The sequence below is a fragment of the Cygnus olor genome, chromosome 29 (genome assembly GCF_009769625.2).
Source record: "Cygnus olor isolate bCygOlo1 chromosome 29, bCygOlo1.pri.v2, whole genome shotgun sequence".
Lineage (NCBI taxonomy): Eukaryota > Metazoa > Chordata > Aves > Anseriformes > Anatidae > Cygnus > Cygnus olor.
Window position 1 is genome coordinate 1,640,470 of NC_049197.1, and position 17,179 is coordinate 1,657,648.

General features: G+C 58.0%; 2 protein-coding genes across 3 annotated transcripts in view; one reads left to right on the forward strand and one right to left on the reverse strand.

Moving 5' to 3' along the window:
- The window catches only part of VDR (vitamin D receptor), a 36,901-nt gene extending 32,164 nt beyond the window's left edge, over positions 1 to 4,737 (reverse strand). Inside the window, exons 1-2 of one of the 2 annotated variants that reach the window (XM_040539410.1) lie at positions 4,665 to 4,737; positions 234 to 399 (exon numbers count right to left, since the gene is read on the reverse strand). The gene's annotated coding sequence lies outside the window, so the exon portion shown is untranslated. Of the gene's footprint in view, positions 1 to 233; positions 400 to 3,865; positions 3,887 to 4,664 lie in introns of those variants that run through there. The other variant, XM_040539411.1, reaches the window with a different exon arrangement.
- Positions 4,738 to 10,714: 5,977 nt separating this feature from the next.
- Positions 10,715 to 15,523, forward strand: TMEM106C (transmembrane protein 106C). Its single transcript, XM_040539416.1, has 8 exons — positions 10,715 to 10,845; positions 11,818 to 12,024; positions 12,140 to 12,203; positions 12,738 to 12,897; positions 12,993 to 13,133; positions 13,387 to 13,436; positions 13,720 to 13,773; positions 14,182 to 15,523. Exons 2-8 carry the CDS (start codon positions 11,829 to 11,831, stop codon positions 14,339 to 14,341), a joined length of 825 nt encoding a protein of 274 aa, XP_040395350.1. The 5' UTR covers positions 10,715 to 10,845; positions 11,818 to 11,828; the 3' UTR covers positions 14,342 to 15,523.
- The last annotated feature ends 1,656 nt before the right edge of the window (positions 15,524 to 17,179 follow it).

Sequence of the window (17,179 nt, forward strand, 5' to 3'; positions counted from 1 at the left end):
CTCAAGAGGGCAGGAGGAGGTGGGAGAAGTGATAAAGCAGGTGTTGTGTTGCAGCCCTAGGTTGGGAAACCGAAACGCACCCACGGAAGCTGGACACCCAGGCTGCACCGACAGGATGGCCCAAAGCAAAGGGGAGAGCAGGCTCCTGCTGGGCAGACCCTTACGAAAAGCCATGGGTTCGTCAGGAATAGAAAGGCAGCCTGGTTAAGAGCACCTCTGTCAACCAAACTCACCTTGTTTGACACGCAGGCTCACCAAAAGCCTCTGGGGGCTGAAACCAAACCACGAGCGGGGCTTTGGGTTAGGACAGGAGGCACTCAGCAGAGCCAGGCAGACCGGGATCGCGGGTCAGAAGTCAGGGCAGCGGGTCCCAGCAGCCAGGGCAGGCAGCATGAATTCCTGGCAATGAAGATATAGCTTTGAGATATAAAGATAAACGTTCCAGGTATTGTTTTTAATTGCTTTTACACCCCATTTCCAATTATTAGTAGCCAAAAGTCACTTCCATGCGCGAGGTGGTTTAACCACTGCTAAAAGCCACAGATAAGGAAACTGCCTGTGAATTGTGGCTGATTCAGCAAGCACCTGAAGGGAAGGCAGATGCACGCAGGAGCGGCGCCGGAGGTTACCCGGCTGCCTCAGTCCTTCAGGAGAAGTCACGACGAGGTCTCCCGACTGCCCCAGAAGACCTGTTCCCCCACCACATAGCATCTGCTTCTTCAGGTCACTGCTGAGAAGCCCCATTTTAAAGCCTACAGAGTCGCTGACCTTCCTTATCTCCCTGGACTTTTGCTCTCCTTGTCATTTATATTCCTCACGCCCTGGTTTAACCGTCCTTCTCCCTCCCAGCCCCGCGGGCTGTGCTGGTGCCAGACGCTCTGCGGGCAGACCGCAGCTCCACGCCTGCCCCGGCGCTCCTCAAGCTCCCTCGTGGGCTTCACTTCTCATAGCACCGTCCTGCTGCCATGTTATCACCTGCTGTTTGGTGGGCTTCCCTTCCCTAGGGAGGGGATGGCAGTGCTAAGAGCCTGCTAATCTCCTAAATCTGCAAAAAGGGGGGTTGTTAAAGCAGGGTTCCCAAGTCCCCAGGCTCCACTTACATTTACACTCACCAAGGGCATTTCACCCTTCTCATAAGCATATCTGGAGAGAACACACACTCAAGAGCTGAGCAGGACGTGGGGAAAATATTGATGCAGGACAGCACCAGGTTCTTCCACGGTGCCTGCTCAGGGCTTTCATGCATTCACAACACAGAGCCCTCTGCGCTCAGACTTGTTAACCTACTGCAATGGCTGTCTAGTGTTCGGGTGTCTTATTTGGTTGGGGTGCCTTTAAACAAGACCAGTGGTTTCTCAGAGAAAACACACACTACTTTTCATTTCTACCTGGTTCTTCAGTGTCGCCCTCTGCCACAGCACGTACAACCTCAGAGACGAAACTTAACACCAACGGCCCCGATCAGAGGGACGCCTTCCACAACAGCAGCATTAACACCCAGCTACAAGCCGCAGGTCTCCCTTAGAGGTCTCAGTGCCTCTATTTTAAGAAACAATTCTTGCTTTTCTCTCATTTGCGGGTTATCTTTTAACCTCCACCCTTGCAAAGAATTGATGCCACTGCCTCCCATGCCCCCCATGGGGGTGCTGCTGGATAGCAGTGGGTGCCCGTGGGTCTGGATGAGCACCGCGTTTGCTGCCACACCGGAGAGATCACGGCTGGAAAAGCAACACGGAGGGTGACTGGGAAACTCGTGGAGAAGCTGCCGCCTCTCGAGAGCAGGCTCACATGAGGAAACCACCAGCAAAAGCCAGGTCCTGCCCTCCGTAGGCTGCAAGATGAGGAGCCACCTCTCACAACAGCTTTCCCCAGCCGCCCGAAGACGCAGCAGCTGCTTTGCCCCCAGATCTTTCAGCCCAGATGGTGAGAGCGAGCTGTTTTGCATCAGTTACGCCATCCCCAGCGCCGAAATGCTCTGCTGCCACCTCCTACCCCAGGGACGTGGCCAGGAGGCTGCCCGACGGGGCAACCTGTCCCCCGTAGCCGCGGTTAGGAAAAGCTCGCCAGCCCGCAGAAGCCAGGGCCGGCGCTTGCCCAAATTGCGGGTTCCCAGCACCTCCGACCGCAAGGAGGAACCGTGATGCAGACGGCCCTGGCGGGACGGGCACAGACCCTGCCCAGCACGTGGGCAGCCCCCACATGAATATTTAGAGGCTGTTTGCATCTACTCCCGCGTCACGCTCAGATACCGACGGGCGGCACGCAAAAACAGGCAACCGCGAGATGTTTCCAAATCACAACGCCCTGTGCTCAGCACCAACTTCCACAGAAGTGTGATTTGAGCCCCAAAACGGGATGCGGTTCTGGGAAAGCTCCTTTCAGCAGAGCGCAGTCCCTGTCCTCACCTTGTTTGTTTATATATATTTATTTATATATACACACATGTTTTTTATATATATATAAAGTGCCTATGACCATAAACACTCATGGAACCCTACACTCAGACGCTGCATGGTAGACACAGACCCACCTCCAGCCACTCGAGGAGGATTATTTATCTCCCAGTGACTTGACATTTCTGTATTTCCCCTCTGAAAAGCCACAGGAAGTTTGGGCCAGACTGACTGCGCTCCGGCTCAGCGACAGCAGGTTAAAAATTATTCTCTCTGGCTAGAGGTGCACTCGGGAAAGAGAGCCGCTTCTCCAAAGTTAGCCATTAAGAGAAAGAGGGGTTGGATTATCCGGTTATTTCGGATTAAGTACACCGGGATTCAGGAAGAAAACACCTAGTGAAAAGCTAACTCACCCGAGGCAAATTCTTGACTAATGAAAAACCTTTTTGTGCCTTTGTTACTTGAAGTGCTGTTGCGAGATCTTGCACCTGATGCGTTTGCAGACGGCGGGATCTCGGGCAGACATCTGCGCCGCCTCCTGCACCTGACGGCTTTGGGCTTTCCCAGCTCCTCGGCTACGCAAACCAGGGGGGTCCAAGCCCCCCACTCTCAGCCCACCCCACTATTTTCATCCGGCCAGGTACACCTTCCCGACACCCCATCCAAAAGCCCCGGCGCAGCCAGCAGCTTCAAACTCGAACCGATTTGACCCAGCAAAGCGGCTGCTTCGGAGGAGGAAGACTTCAGAAGAGGAAGAAGAGGTTTTAGATAAATGAATAATTACAGCCCCGGCATCCTCCCCCACCGGGCTGAATGCACGGAGGCACCACAGGGGCAACGCGGCCGACATGGAGGAGGCACCGAGGGGGTCTGCGGGCGGATGTCCCCCCTTCGGGAGGGGACGCACGCGGCCCCGCTGCCGGCGCTCCCTTCCCTGAGCCGCGGGAGGAAGATGAGTCAGTGCCCAGCTCGCGTGGGAGGAGAGCGCCGCAGAACGCCAGGGCCGGCTTCTTGAGAAAACCAGTTTCCGAAGAAACTTTGAGCGCTGAAGGCTCCAGCCTCGGTCAGCCGGCTCCAGCTCAAGAAGGAGGAAGAGGAAGGCTCAGCTCACCGGGAAACGGCACCTCTGCTGCCCTACGGCAGCCCCCCCGCAGCACCCTTGGGTGCCCTGCTGGGTCCGGGGAAAGGAGCGCCCCTTCCTCGGGTGGGGGACACGGGAAGATCCCCAGTAGATCCCCGGTACCTCCGATCTCCTCGTACTGGGAGCCAGCAGCTGAGAGGTCCCGGCTGCCGCGGGATTGCTCACGGGCAGCTGAAAGTCACTGGGGAATTACAGCGAGCGCGGTGGGTGCTGGGGGGGGGGGGGGGGCCTCCGTCCAGTGCCTGACATCTCCCCCAGACCCCCAAAAAGTATTAGTGGGGTAATTCAGTTTAGGTTGCTGTTTAAAGCTGGTCGTTAGTCAGGCGCTCACCTGATTCATTGACTCAAAACGGGCTGGAAACCCCAAAACACCAGAGAGGCGCCCGGAAAGGGGCGCACGTGGCTGGGGCAGCGGGACGGGGCAACATCCCATACCGGGGAGCAGGGGGGCACGGAGCTGGGGGAGGGGCTTCACAGCAGCACAGGGCACACAAGGGGGGCCCAACACAGCCCCCCCAGCACCCCCTGGCTCCGACCAAACCCTCACATCCAAGCCCAGAGACGAGGGGGTCAGTCCTGAGGGTGGCGTGGGCCCTGACCCCCCATCCCCAACCCCAAACCAGGAGCCACCCCACACAGGGGGGCTGAGAGGAGCAGGGACCCCCCCCCCACCCTAAGGGAGCCCATTTTGGGGGGTTGAAGCCCTTAGCACCCCTTTTGGGGGGAGGGCTGAGGACTCCCAGTGACAGGGCACAGGGGGGGACCCCAAACTTGGGGGGGGGGGGGGGGGGGGGGCACAAAGTACCAGGGGACCTGCACACCCCAAACAACTACGGGGGCACGCAAAGTACCGGGAAGCCCCGAGCCCACGTGGGACCCCCAAACCATACAACGAACCGGAGCACCGGGGGGGTCACCCCTCCCAAGCACCCCCCAGCCCTGAGGGGGACCCCGGTGCCCCCCCAGCACCCCCCAGCCCCGGGGGGGGACCCCCGGTACTCCCCACACCATGCACCCCCCACACCCCGATAACCACAGCGATAACCACAGCAGCAGGCACCGAGCGGGGGGTCCCCCAAAAACGCCTCCATCCCCCCCGTGCCGCCCCCTCCCCTCCCTGCCCCCGGTACCTGCGCTCCCGGCGCTGCCGCCCCCCTCCCTCCCCCACCGCCCCGGAGCCGCCTTTTGACGGGAACCGGCCGGCTGCGCGCCCCGCCCCTCCCCGAGGACACGCCCCCCTCCGCTAAACCACGCCCACTCTCCCCGAGGACACGCCCCCCGCCCCGCCCCGCCCCCGCCAATGCCAACGCGGCGCCGCCTCGGCACCGCCCCCTCGTGGGCGAGCCCGCTCTGGCCCCGCCTCCCATGCCCGTATAAGGTGAAGAATTGGTGGTGCCACGCCCATTAGGGGCGTGGCCTGGACTGGCGGGAGATTGCACGTGGCGGCCCGGCCTGGGGAGCCCAGGGGGTGGTGGCCCGGCCCCTGCCCGTGCTTTGGGTGCTGGTGCTTGGGGCTTTGGGGTGCTGCTGAGTGGAGGGGGTCAGGGTGCTGCTGCAATTGGGGTGCTGCTGCGTGGTGGGGTCGGGGTGCTGCTGAGTGGGGGGGGTCAGGGTGCTGCTGCAATTGGGGTGCTGCTGCGTGGTGGGGTCGGGGTGCTGCTGAGTGGGGGGGGTCAGGGTGCTGCTGCAATTGGGGTGCTGCTGTGTGGCGGGGTCGGGGTGCTGCTGCTGCAATTGAGGTGCTGGCGCTTGGGGCTTTGTGGTGCTGCTGCTGCGATTGGGGTGCTGGCGCAATTGGGGCTTTGGGGTGCTGCTGCGTGGGGGGTCGGGGTGCTGCTGCGTGGGGCTTTGGGGTGCTGTTGTGTGGGGAGTTTGGGGTGCTGCTCCTTGGGGCTTTTGGGGTGCTGCTGCTCCTTGGGGCTTTGGGGTGCTGCTGCTGCAATTGGGAACTTTGGGGTGTTTCTGCTTGGGGGTGCTCTGGGGCTTTTGGGGTGCTGCTGCTTCTTGGGGCTATGGGGTGCTGCTGTTTGGGGGCTTTTGGGGTGGGGCTGCTTGGGGGGTTGGGGTGCTACTTCTTGGGGCTTCTGGGGTGCTGCTGATGCTGCTTGGGGCTTTGGGGGTGCTTCTGCTTGGGGGCTTTTGGGATGCTGCTGTTTGGGGGCTTTGGGGGTGCTTCTGCTTGGGGTTTTGGGTGTGCTACTGCTGCTTTTTGGGGCTTTGGGGTGCTGCAGCTGCTGTTTGTGGCTTTTGGGGTGCTGCTGCTGCTTGGAGGCTTTGGGATTGCTGCTGCTTGAATGTCTTCACAGCCATTCCAGAAAGTTCAGCGGGCTCTGTGTGCATGAGTGCGCAGTTCTGCTTACTCCGTTCCTCCTGGCTCATGGTCAGCCCCTTATTGGGACAGGGCAAACACCACCAGTACAACGGTGCCCTGCCACCAGTCTGTGGCAAACATTTTCCTGGCAGCATCGGGTCCTGATCACATTTAGGTGTCCCTGCAGTGTCTCACCTTTGCTCTGGCGCCTTCTGGAAGTTCAGGCGTCCACGGAGCTGGCCGTGGGTCAGAGTCTCCTTTCCTTCCGGATTTCTAATCAACAAGCCACCTTGTACCAGGAGCACTTGCCGCATTTATCACCTGGCAAGCAGACTCCGTCTCGTTTCTGCAGCTGCAGCATCTGCCGGGCTCGTCTCCTTCCTCTCCCATTTTTGGGACGGCACCCAAGAGACCTGCCACCGCAGACTGCAAATCCCCTCTCTGATTACAGCTCTTGGAGAGCTCATGGATTTTTGTGATGCTTAGATCAGATTAAGGGCAGAAGGAGAGCTGATTCATCCCCGACCTCTAGACTAGAGATAGCAGCATCTGCGAGGGCCCAGGCACAGCTCCAAGCGCTAGAGACGTGTACGACCAAGGTTCCTGCAGCTGTTTGCAGCCTCCAAGCTGCTCCAGCCCCTTGCTCACCTCGGTGTGGCCGGGACTTCACGTCCCACGTGAACGGAACCCGTGCGAAGCCCTTGCACATCTCGGGAGCAGGGGCCTGCAGGCCTCCGGGGTTCAGCTGCTCCTGCAGGTCCTGGGGGTGTTTGGGACCGTGCAACCGGCCGGGTCCAAGTGCTGATCTCAGCCACCCAAAATCCCCTCGCTGGGGATGGAAGGAAACCTGGAACATGGGGATTCGAGCTGAGCTGTTTCAGCTGGTGCTGCAGCTCCAGCCTAAAGCCACTCAATCTCCTGGGCACGTTACACCCCCAGTCTGAAAAACTCAGAATAGTTAGCAGTTCCTCCCTTTCCAGCCTCCAAAACCTGTCCAGGGTGCAGACATCAGCAACGTTTTATAAAGCAGCACGGAACGCTTCGAGAAAGCCCCTTCGTGATGTTCCAGGGTTTACTAAGGGCCCCTAAACCCAAAAGCCTCGGAGAAAATGAGCCGCCACGCAGATGAGCGCGGGTGGCCGCGCCGCCGTCGTGGCAGACGGCAATCAGCACCCCGCAGCCGTGATCACCGAGTTCAACAGCTTTAATTCACGCAGGGAAAGTGCTTTGCTAAATGTTTTCGAATTGATTTAATGAGGCCAATCAGGGAGAGGAGAAAAAAAAAAAAAGTCTGGGAAGAAACAGGAGTTCATTAGAGACAATTTGGTCATGCAGAACTTTTTCAGGGAACAGAGAGACAACTGGGGTGGGCGATTTTGTGCAGAAGGGTGCCCATCCCCACCCCACTGCTGTTGAGTTTAAACCTCAGCCGTTTCCCTGCTTAAAACCCATCCTAAGGCTAAACACCGTGGGTTTCCCCCTGTCCTTGCCTGGACCGGGCTGGTGTGATGTTCCTTTTGACCCCTCAAATCCTGCTCCCAGCTGAACCCCCTTTCGCATGCTCTCTCCCACCCCGACGCAGCTCAGGAAAGGGAATTCAGGGCTGGATGCAGGCACAAGTGGGGATGGGATGGGGACGGGGTTGGGATCGGGATGGGATGGGGATAGGGATAAGGACAAGGATGGGATGGGAATGGGGATAAGGATGGAGATGGAGACGGGATGGGAATGGGGATAAAGAAGATGGGAATGGGGATAAAGAGGATGGGGAGGGGGACAGGGATAAGGGTGAGGATGGGATGGGAATGGGGATAAGGATGGAAATGGGGATAGAGATGGGATGAGAATGGGAATAAGGATGAGAATGAGGATGAAGATGGGATGGGATGCAGATGGGGATGGGGATGGGGATGAGGACAGGGACAGCTCTCCCAGGGTGACTCCCACACTTGTTCCATCCCCTGGTGAGCGCAGGGCTCTCAGGAAGCGATCACAATGCCCTGTGGGATGCGGGTGTGTGGGGCTGGGGCAGCCCCGTCCCAGCTTTCCGCCCATCCGGGCTGGCTTGGGAGGGAAAATGAGTTTAAAACTGAAAAAAAAAAAAAAAAAAAGGGATTGACCCAGGACACACATCCCCTAAAATGACTTTGTGGCATCCCCAGGACAGGACAGCACTGCACTCATGGCTTTGGTGCAGCTTCTGCTCCCCTGGGCTTCTCTGTTGTCTACTATAGGGTTGAGCTCGCCCTGCAGCCTGCCCCGGGGAGCTTGGTGAAAGCCTCCCTCTCCACACCCCCTCCCAAAATGCTGTTTGCAGTCCGTCCACGTGGGTGTCTGTCTGCGTGGTGCACGTCCACACCCAGCACCTTTCCAGGGCATGCAGCAAGCGGGTCCCCAGCTCATCTGGAGGGCGCTGGGGGATGCGCAGCCCATCCAATTAAGGGGAGCAATTAGCGTGGACAGCGAGCCGGGGAGCCTCCCTCTTGCTGGCATTTCACTCCCAGGAAGAAGAGAACAAATGATCCATTAAGTTTCCATCGGTGGCACAGGTCGATGGAAATATTTTCTTGCCGTAAACTTAATTTTTATGGTTTGGGCGATTATGAGGGGAAGGAATTTGTTTTTCCACTGAGCTCTCACGTTTATTGTGGCAGAAAAAAAAAAAAAAAGTGATTGCATGGGAGGCTCTGCGAGTTTATGAGCATCCACTGACCCAAAAGGATCATTTTTTACCTGCTTCTGTCCCAGAGCTATCGGGGCTGGAGGGGATGAGAAGAATGGGCTGGTTTGATTTATTTTTTTCCCCCCCAAAAAAAAACCAAATGGATGCTCCCTCACATCCATTTGGAACTGGGGAACTGGGGCAGGATGTTTTTTTTCTACTATGTTTTTTTCGTGCATCTGGGGTGCAGAGCCCCTAAAAAATTGGTGATAAATCCTGATAAACCGGTGCAAAAGGACCGGCACCCCCAGCAGCATGGAAATCCTCAGGGAAAATGAAGGAGAAGGAAGGGACGGTTGGAAAAGACCAATTTCTCTGGTGCCAGGAAAAACCCTGCGAACCCAGCGACTGCAAATGAGAGGCAATTTCTCCCTTAAACGCCGCATTTTGGGGTAATTTGTCTGCAGCAGCGCAGCCGGGTTCACTTTTCCTCGGCCGAACCCGGCGGCAGCGACTCCCCACAGCAAATCCCCGCGTTCGCGGCCGGCGCCTCTGAGCGCTGGGGGGGAAAAAAGCCTGGATTTGGGGTTTAGCAGCGGGGTGCACACGGGTGCTGGTGTGCTGCTGCTGCTCCTCGCCGGCTGAGGCGACATCTAGTGAGGCTGCGGCGAAGGACGGAGTGTGCCAGGTGTGCACGGCCCTGTACCAGCACCCAGGGCCTCGCACCAGCACCCAGGGCCTCACACGGCCCCACACCAGCACCCAGGGCCTCACATCAGCACCCAGGGCCTCACATCAGCACCCAGGGCCTCATACGACCCTGCACCAGCACCCAGGGCCTCATACGGCCCCGTACCAGCACCCAGGGCCTCGTATGGCCTTGCACCAGCACCCAGGGCCCCACACCAGCACCCAGGGCCTCACAGCAGCACCCAGGGCCTCCAACCAGCACCCAGGGCCTCGCACGGCCTTGCACAAGCACACGCAGCCTCGTGGGGTTTGCACGAGCACACATGGCTTCGCACAGCCTCATACTGGTGGGGTGTGCCCCCATAGTGGTGCCGATGGTGGTTCCATACTGGGGGAGTGTGCACCTGTACTGGTGCAGGGAGGCTCCATACTGCGATTGATTCCCCAGTACTGGTGTGGGGACCCTCATACTGGGATGGGTGCCCCTGTATTGATGGAGGAGCGTTCATACTGGGATGGGTGTTTCCATATTGGTGCACGGGGGTTCATACTGGGACTGGTGCCCTCATACTGGGATGTGTGCCCCTACGCTTGCTGCTGGGGAGGGCTCGTACTGGTATGGGTGCCCCCCATACTGGTGCAGGGGGACTCTATACTGGGGTTTGTGCCCCCATACTGGTGCAGATGGGCTCTGTACTGGGATGCATGCCCCTGTACTGGTGCAGGGAAGCTCTGTACTGGGATGGGTGCCCCCATACCGGTGCAAGGAAGCTCTGTACTGGGATGGGTGCCCACATACTGGTGCAGGCAGGCTCCATACTGGGACGTGTGCCCCCATACTGGTGCAGGGGGGCTCCATACTAGGACAGGCGCCCCCACACTGGTGGAGGGAGGGCTCCGTACTGGGATGGATGCCCCCATACTGGTGCAGGGAAGCTCCGTAGTGGGATAGGTGCCCCAGTACTGATGCAGGCAGGCTCCATACTGGGACGGGTACCCCTATACTGGCTGGGGAGGGCTCATACTGGGATGCGCGCCCCCATACTGCTGCACGAGGGCTCCAGACTTGGATCAGCGACCCCACCATGGTTCCCCCCGCCCCCCCCCCCGCCGTCGCGCATGCGCACTCTCTCGCGGCGCCCATCCCCTTGTGTGCGCATGCGCGGACGGAGAGCTGCGAACGCGGGCAGTGCGCATGCGCACGAGGACCCGCCCTTACCTCGTCCAGACCCCGCCCACCAGCGGTCCCCCACCCGGGAGGTTCATGCGCATGCGCAGTGCCGGACACGCCCCTCAGCCCCACCAAAGGGTGGGGCCGCGGGCCCCGCCCCTCCGCCGCCCGGCGCATGCGCACTGATGGGGAGCCGCGCCCAGGCGGGGCTCCTCTTGTCGTCACGACGGGGCGGGGCCTGTAGGCCCCGCCCACTGCCTCGCGGGCGGGGCGGGGACGCAACGCCCCGCCCGGCACGCGCACTGGGCGTGGCCTCGGCGAGGGGGCGGGCTCTGCGGGGAGCCACCTCCTCTCCGCACTGTGCGCCTGCGCCGACAGCGGAGGGGGGCGGGGCGAGGCTTAGGCTCCGCCTCCCTCCTCCGCCCGCGTCGTCGTCATAGCGACGGCGGCTGCGCGGCCTGCGGGGAGGCTGCGGCGGTGCGTGGGGGGGGGGGGGGGGGGGTGTCTCCCTGAGGGGGGAGGGTCTCTTGTTTGGGGGGGGGGGGGGGGAAGCGTGAGGGGGTCTCTTTTTGGGGGATGGGGTTTGGGGGGGGGGGTCTCTGTTGGGGGAGGGGATGAGGGGGCCCCTCTTTTTGGGGAGGGGGTGTGAGGGGTTCTCTTTTTGGGGGGGGCGAGGCGGGTTTATTTGGGGAGGGGGTGTGAGGGGGTCTCTTTTTGGGGGCGAGGGGTGAGGGGGTTTCTGTTTGGGGTGGGGGGCGAGGGGGCCTCTTTTTGGGGGGACACAAGGGGGTCTCTTTTTGGGGGATGAGGATTGAGGGGGTCTCTTTTTGGGGGGGGTGAGGTGGTTTCTTTTTGGGGAGTGTAGGGGGGTCTCTTTTTGGGGGTGCGAGGTGAGGGGGGTCTCTTTTTGGGGAGGGGGCGAGAGGGGGTCTCTGTTTTTGGGGGAGGGCAAGGGGGTCTCTGGGGGGGGGAGTGTGAGGGGGGTCTCTTTTGGGGGTGGGGGTTGAGGGGGGGGGTCTCTTTTTTGGGGGGGGTGAGGGGTCTCTTTTTGGGGAGGGGGGAGAGGGGGTCTTTTGGGGTCTGTGTGAGGAGGGTCTCTTTTTTGGGGTTGGGGGGTAAGGGGGGGGGTCTCTTTTTTGGGGGGTGAGTGGGGGAGCTGAGCCTTTGAGGTGTTCCAGAGTCGGGTGCCTCCTTTGGCAGGGCGCTGGGGGAGCTCCCCCTGAGGGGAAAGGTCTCTGGGGTGGGGGCTGGACCCCTGGGGGGGCTTTTCTGGCTTGGAGGGGGGTCTCTGTGTGTTGGGGGGTTCCCTAAGGGGTGCCGGGGGGTGGGGGGGTCCCTGCTGGGGGGGGGCTGTCTGCGGGCTGGGTTCTTCCCCTTGTGCGTGTATTTCAGGGCCGGGTCTCCCGGCCTGCCAGAAAACGTCTCTAACGGCCCGCGTCCCCGTTGCAGGCACAGCAGCGATGGGGGCTGCGCTCTCCCTCTCCGCCGGCAGCGCTGCCCCCCGGCAGCAGAGGAAGGCTGGCGGCGACGACGACGACGACTTGCTCGACAGCCGGGACCGCAAGGAAGACATCGCCAAGTTCCCCTACGTGGAATTCACGGGGCAGGACAGCATCACCTGCCCCACCTGCCAAGGCACTGGCTGCATTCCCACGGGTGACTGCTCCCCTCACGCCTAAAACCAAAAAAAAAAAAAAAACAACCGGGCAGAAATGTTCCTTATTTAAGAAGTGATCTCCACCTTGGTCATCGCGTTCCTTTCTCTTTCCAGAACAGGTAAACGAGTTGGTGGCTCTCATACCCTACAGCGACCAGCGGCTCCGCCCGCAGAGAACGTAAGTGTGTAGTAAGAGTGACTACACCTCTGTGAAGAGCTTACAGGGCTTTTTTTTGTCATGTAGTACCAGAGCTAAACACTTCACACAGTCTCCGGCCTTTCCTTCGCCTACTGGCTTGTTTTCTCCAAAGCATGCTAACAAATGCAACTTTTAACTTTAAATATTTCCTGTTAAATCCCACTGTAGGGGTGAGCATGGAAACAATCATCCTACTCACACCCGCTGTCCCTGTGCTCTTTACTGAGAGCTTTAGAAAGAAACCGCCTTACCGACAGCAAAAACACGCTGCGAAAGCACCACGGGGGCAAGAATGATTCTTGAAGCAGTTTGCTTTTTGGTAATGAGTAGCTAAAGGGTGATTGGTTTTGAGCAATTTCAGATATCGAAAATGTCAGAGCAGCGCTTCTGGGCCCCTTTCAGGGAAGAACAAATAGGTGGTTTTTTGCTGGCTAGGTTGGGTTTCAGCTACGCAGCGTCTCACGGTCGCAGATGTTCGGGCAAAAGCTGTGACCCCTTTCCTGCCTCTTCCAGGAAGCTCTATGTCCTGCTGTCGGTGCTGCTCTGCCTCCTGATATCAGGCCTGGTCGTTTTCTTCCTGTTCCCCCACTCCGTCCTGGTGGATGACGGTGGCATCAAAGTGGTTCGAGTCTGGTTTGACAAGAAGAACTCCGTCGTCATTCTTGCCATCACGGTAAAGTTTTTCTGCCCCTCCGTTCCCGAGGGAACGAACCCCGCGCTGAGCCGACCAGAAGGTCGCTGCTACCTGTCTCCCATTTCTCCGTCCAGGCCACCTTGCGGATCAGGAACTCCAACTTCTACTCGGTGACGGTGACCAGCCTGACCAGCCAGGTGCAGTACATGAACACCGTGGTGGGAAGCCAGCAGATCACCAACGTCTCCAGCATCCAGCCCCTGAGCGACAAACTGGTATTTGTCTTTCTTTACCCTTGTAGTACGTATTATAAGCATCACTAAATCGTGTGAAACCTGTGCGGGATTACGAGTTACCTTGAATATAGTCTGTCTGTACCTTAAAGCTTTGCTTAGCAAATACTCTCATGGCTACAGTAGGCTGGGCTCTGTGCACGCCAGCTGAAATGTAAGAAGGTGGAAAAGAGCCTGGAAGGGGTGGATTTAAGTGAGTGTGCAAGCTGCATGTGGACGTGTTTTTCTTTTACAGGTGAATTTCACGGTGAAGGCGGAGATGGGCGGACCTTTCTCTTACGTGTAGTGAGCATCTACTGTTCTTTGTGTATGGCTGGGGAGTGGGAAGGTTTCGGATGCTTTAATTAGCATTTGCTCAGGAAACTACCAGCTTTCTGCTAACTCTCTGAAAAGCAACTGCTTGCTAGAAATTACTTGAAAGGCCGCTCTGTCAGGATGTTGTGACGGGGTTTTGGACGCTGTCTTGAATTGAGTTAGCACCGAGGGGAAGACAACGTCAGAAGATACCGAGAAGCAGGCTGCTCAGCCTATCTGTGCTGACCTATTTCTTTGGTTTGGTCTCTTCCAGTTTCTTTTGCACGTTTCCCAAGGTGAAGGTGCATAACATAGTCATCTTCATGAGGTAGGCTGCTTTCTGCTCTGCTCCTGACTCAAAAAGGGAATTGCTGCCACAGCAGATCAGGGTGCACGAGGAAAATCCTGCTTGGCAAGCACCCCAGCCTGGTTCCCTGTGTCAGCTTTAATCCGGACCAGTTGACACAGTTGGGTAAAATGTGAGGCAGGGAGGAGAAGACACCAGATTGCTCTAAACTGAGTTCCCATGTGATGGGTGGCGTGGGGCCGGACTCGCCAGCTCCCTGCAGTGAGCCATCCTGGGTGCGCTCGCTGAGTGAAAATCTGAGAGGATCCGCAGCCTTTAAGGGTGGGAAGAGGAGTTATGTGACGAATGCAGGCTGCTGATTGCTTTAATTTAATAGAGGGGTCTCTGCCACTGGTCCTGCCCCCGCTAAGCCGCTCTCCCCTCCCTCAGGACATCGGTGAAGCTCTCGTACATCGGGCACGTGACGCAGAGCGCTTTGGAAACCTACCACTACGTCGACTGCAGCACCAACTCCACGGCTGCCCCGGATCCGCTGCCTCTGCCAGCCCCCTCGACGCAAGGCGCGGCCAAAGTCAAGAGCAAGCCCTGAGCTCGCTGCCGCTGTTCCCTGTGAGCGCAGAGGGGTTCCCCCTGTGAAATCCGTAGCTGTAGAAAGGACTGGACATTTTCAAACGGAAGCGGAAGGGATTGTGACTGACTTTGGGGGATACCTGAAAGCTCTGGGTCCCTCCTGCACTCTTTGGCATGCAGCTGGGCTGCACTGCTGGCCTGTCCCCCAAATCCACTTCGGGTGTTGTTCGTGTGCAGGCAGACGGGTCCCTTCCAGAGTAAGGGGCCTGCCGGGCCTGCCTTCCTCTTCGGTTCCAAAGAACTGGGTTTTGGGTAGGGAAACTGGACTCTCAAGCTCTGTGCTTTGTGGTCCAAGGACTTAGAGTTGAGTTTTGCAGCTGTTCTGAAGCTTAGCACTGTACCCCGTCCTTCCAGAGCAAACTGACGAGTTCTGAGCAATTAAGTTACTCCAGTTTTGCTCAGTGGCAGTGTGTCACTGGCATGTTTCAAAGCAGAACTTGATTTAAAAAACAAAAAAAAGGGATGAAGCTTTGCCAGGAAATCACAGGCAAGGCGTTCAGGCTTTCACCTGTGTAACTTGCACTAGGAGGAGGAAAAGGAACGGAAACCAGCAGGGCACGCTTTCTCCCTTGCACAGATTTTGCTTTCTGGCAGCTGAGGCCGCCTGCAGCGACCCGACACCAAACGCCGCGGCCCTATTGAAGGCTGCTGCTCGGTGTGCACGGGGCGTTCGGCAGCTGGGGGGGTCTCTGGTGTTTGAAGCTGGGGAATGCACAGCTCAGGGCTGCTTTGTACTCGTGCCTGCTGCAGATTTAAACTGATTTGGTGGAAGGTGGGGGGGGGAGTTTCTTGTTTCAAAGGCTCACCTCGCAGGAGCCAGGCAGTCTCGAAGGACGGTAAAGCAAATAAATCCGATGTGAAAGCTCAGCCTGCCGCAGTTCTGCAGGCTTCTTGCCCCATTTGCAGCTTGGAGGGTTTCATTCTGCTTCTGCCCTTTGTAGTTCTTCTGGAACCCGATCACTGCAGCCCCCCGCGTTTCCTCTCTGCACGCACCTACGCCTTTCTCCAGCCCTCTGTCGGAAGCGAGCGCGTGGAAGCAAGGCACAGGCAAAAGCTGTAAGGGAAGGGGGTCTGGTATTTCTCAATGAAGGACGCTTTGTTTTGGGAGAGTGTGAAATAAAAATACCCTCTTGTTTTCTAAGAGGTGGTGTTTTTGCCTCCAGACTTTCTAGAACTGAATTATTGAAGCGGGGTTGTACTGTGCTGCGTGGTGTCACCTCGCTGGACGTGAGGAAATGCTGTGACCTGTGGCAATCCAGCTTTGTCCTAGAGAGCGCTCCGTGCGGTGACTGGCATCGTGCCGTCTCTTGCCCAGAAGCACCTAGTCTCTTGCTGGTGATTTTGGGAAATGAGGGCCGAGAAACTCGAGAGGTGAAGCCGTGGTGCCCTCGGGGCGCCTCTGTTCCCACAAGGGATGGCAGGGACAGGAGTCACAGCCCCACGCTGTGACTGTCACGCTGCCCCTTCCCCAGTCACGAGCCTCTCACATGACTCGGGTAAAACCCGCGTTCACTTCTCATAATTATGATGAGCTGAGTTTTCTTTGAGGAAGAGGAGGAAATGGCCTGCTCTGCCCTTTATCCAGCTTGCTTCCTGCCGCTCTGCAGCCTTGCAGCGCCTGGTGCAGGCTGACTTGGTGTCCTCGTGGGTGGCAGAGCCCCCTGCTCCCCTCTTCGTGCTGCAGATAACCGATGCTCCTTAAAATCAGAGCTGCTTTTAGCTGGGAGGTTTTGGGGGGCTCGCTGGGTGCCTGCAGGAACCCAAATCCTGCTGCTTGGCTGAGCAGGAAAAGCGCGGGTGCGACCGAGAGCCAGAGCACTGATAATTGGGGGTGCCCTCCGGGTCATGTGGCAAAGCACTTGGCCTTTTAAAGGGCATTTATTGTGAAAATCCTTCTTAATCCTCCAATCCTTTTTAATGAATTTCTTCTGCCAAATTTTTTTAAAGATCCCAGCCCTGGGAAGCTGCCTTCAGTGCTTTAGCAGGAGGGGCGGCTGCTGCGGTGCCAGCTGTGAGCGTTTAAAAGTGAGGTGAGGGCCCCGAAGTAGCATTTTTAAAGGGTTTTTTCATCCTTTAAAGTCATAATTTCGCTTAATGAGGCTGCGGTACCTGTGCCATCGACTGAGGAGAAAAGCTGGGGTTTTAACAAAAGTACTGTCATGAAACCTGCAGCCCCTGAGCCAGCAGCTGCCCGGTACGTCCTGCTCATAAAGCTCGAGCACGTTTGCAACTCTTGGGGGGGTCAGTGGGCTAATTTTCTTTAAGATAGTTAAAAAAAAAAAAAATGGGGCTTTTCCTCTAATTAGCAAGCTGCTTAAGAGCAGCATCTACATGTGTAGCTTTTTATGAAGCCTTAAAGGCAGAGCTGTTTTTACAAGTCAGGGTGCACGCCCCGTGGCTGTGAACGCCTCCACCATCAGTACTGCAAAAATCTCTCCTTAAATTGTGTTTCTGCGTGTCCTAAAGGGGACGAATTCCTTGGAGACGAGGGGAAGGAGTGTCAGGGGGCTGAGGAATTAATCCCTGCACCTGGTTTTTGACAGAAATGATGGAATTGTTCGTCTCCCAGGACTCCATCCACCCACAAACCTCTCCCTGCTCAGCCCCTGGCTCTGGCTGTGCTGACCTGCACAGGACGTGGCCTCAACCTCCCCTTCCCCACTGGTTTTACTGGTTTCCTCCAACTGGTGTCCCTAACCCGGCCCTGGAAGGGAGAGCGCTTGCCTCAATGCACCCCAGCGCTGTTTTGGGGTGCAGGGGGACGAGCAAACCCCAGAAACCTGGCTGCCGTGTTCAT

Coding starts and splice junctions, on each gene's coding strand:
- TMEM106C (XM_040539416.1), top strand. CDS start 11,829: ATGGGGGCTGCGCTCTCCCTCTCCGCCGGCAGCGCTGCCCCCCGGCAG. Junction 12,898..12,992: donor TCGTCATTCTTGCCATCACG/GTAAAGTTTTTC, acceptor TTCTCCGTCCAG/GCCACCTTGCGGATCAGGAA. Junction 13,774..14,181: donor AACATAGTCATCTTCATGAG/GTAGGCTGCTTT, acceptor CCCCTCCCTCAG/GACATCGGTGAAGCTCTCGT.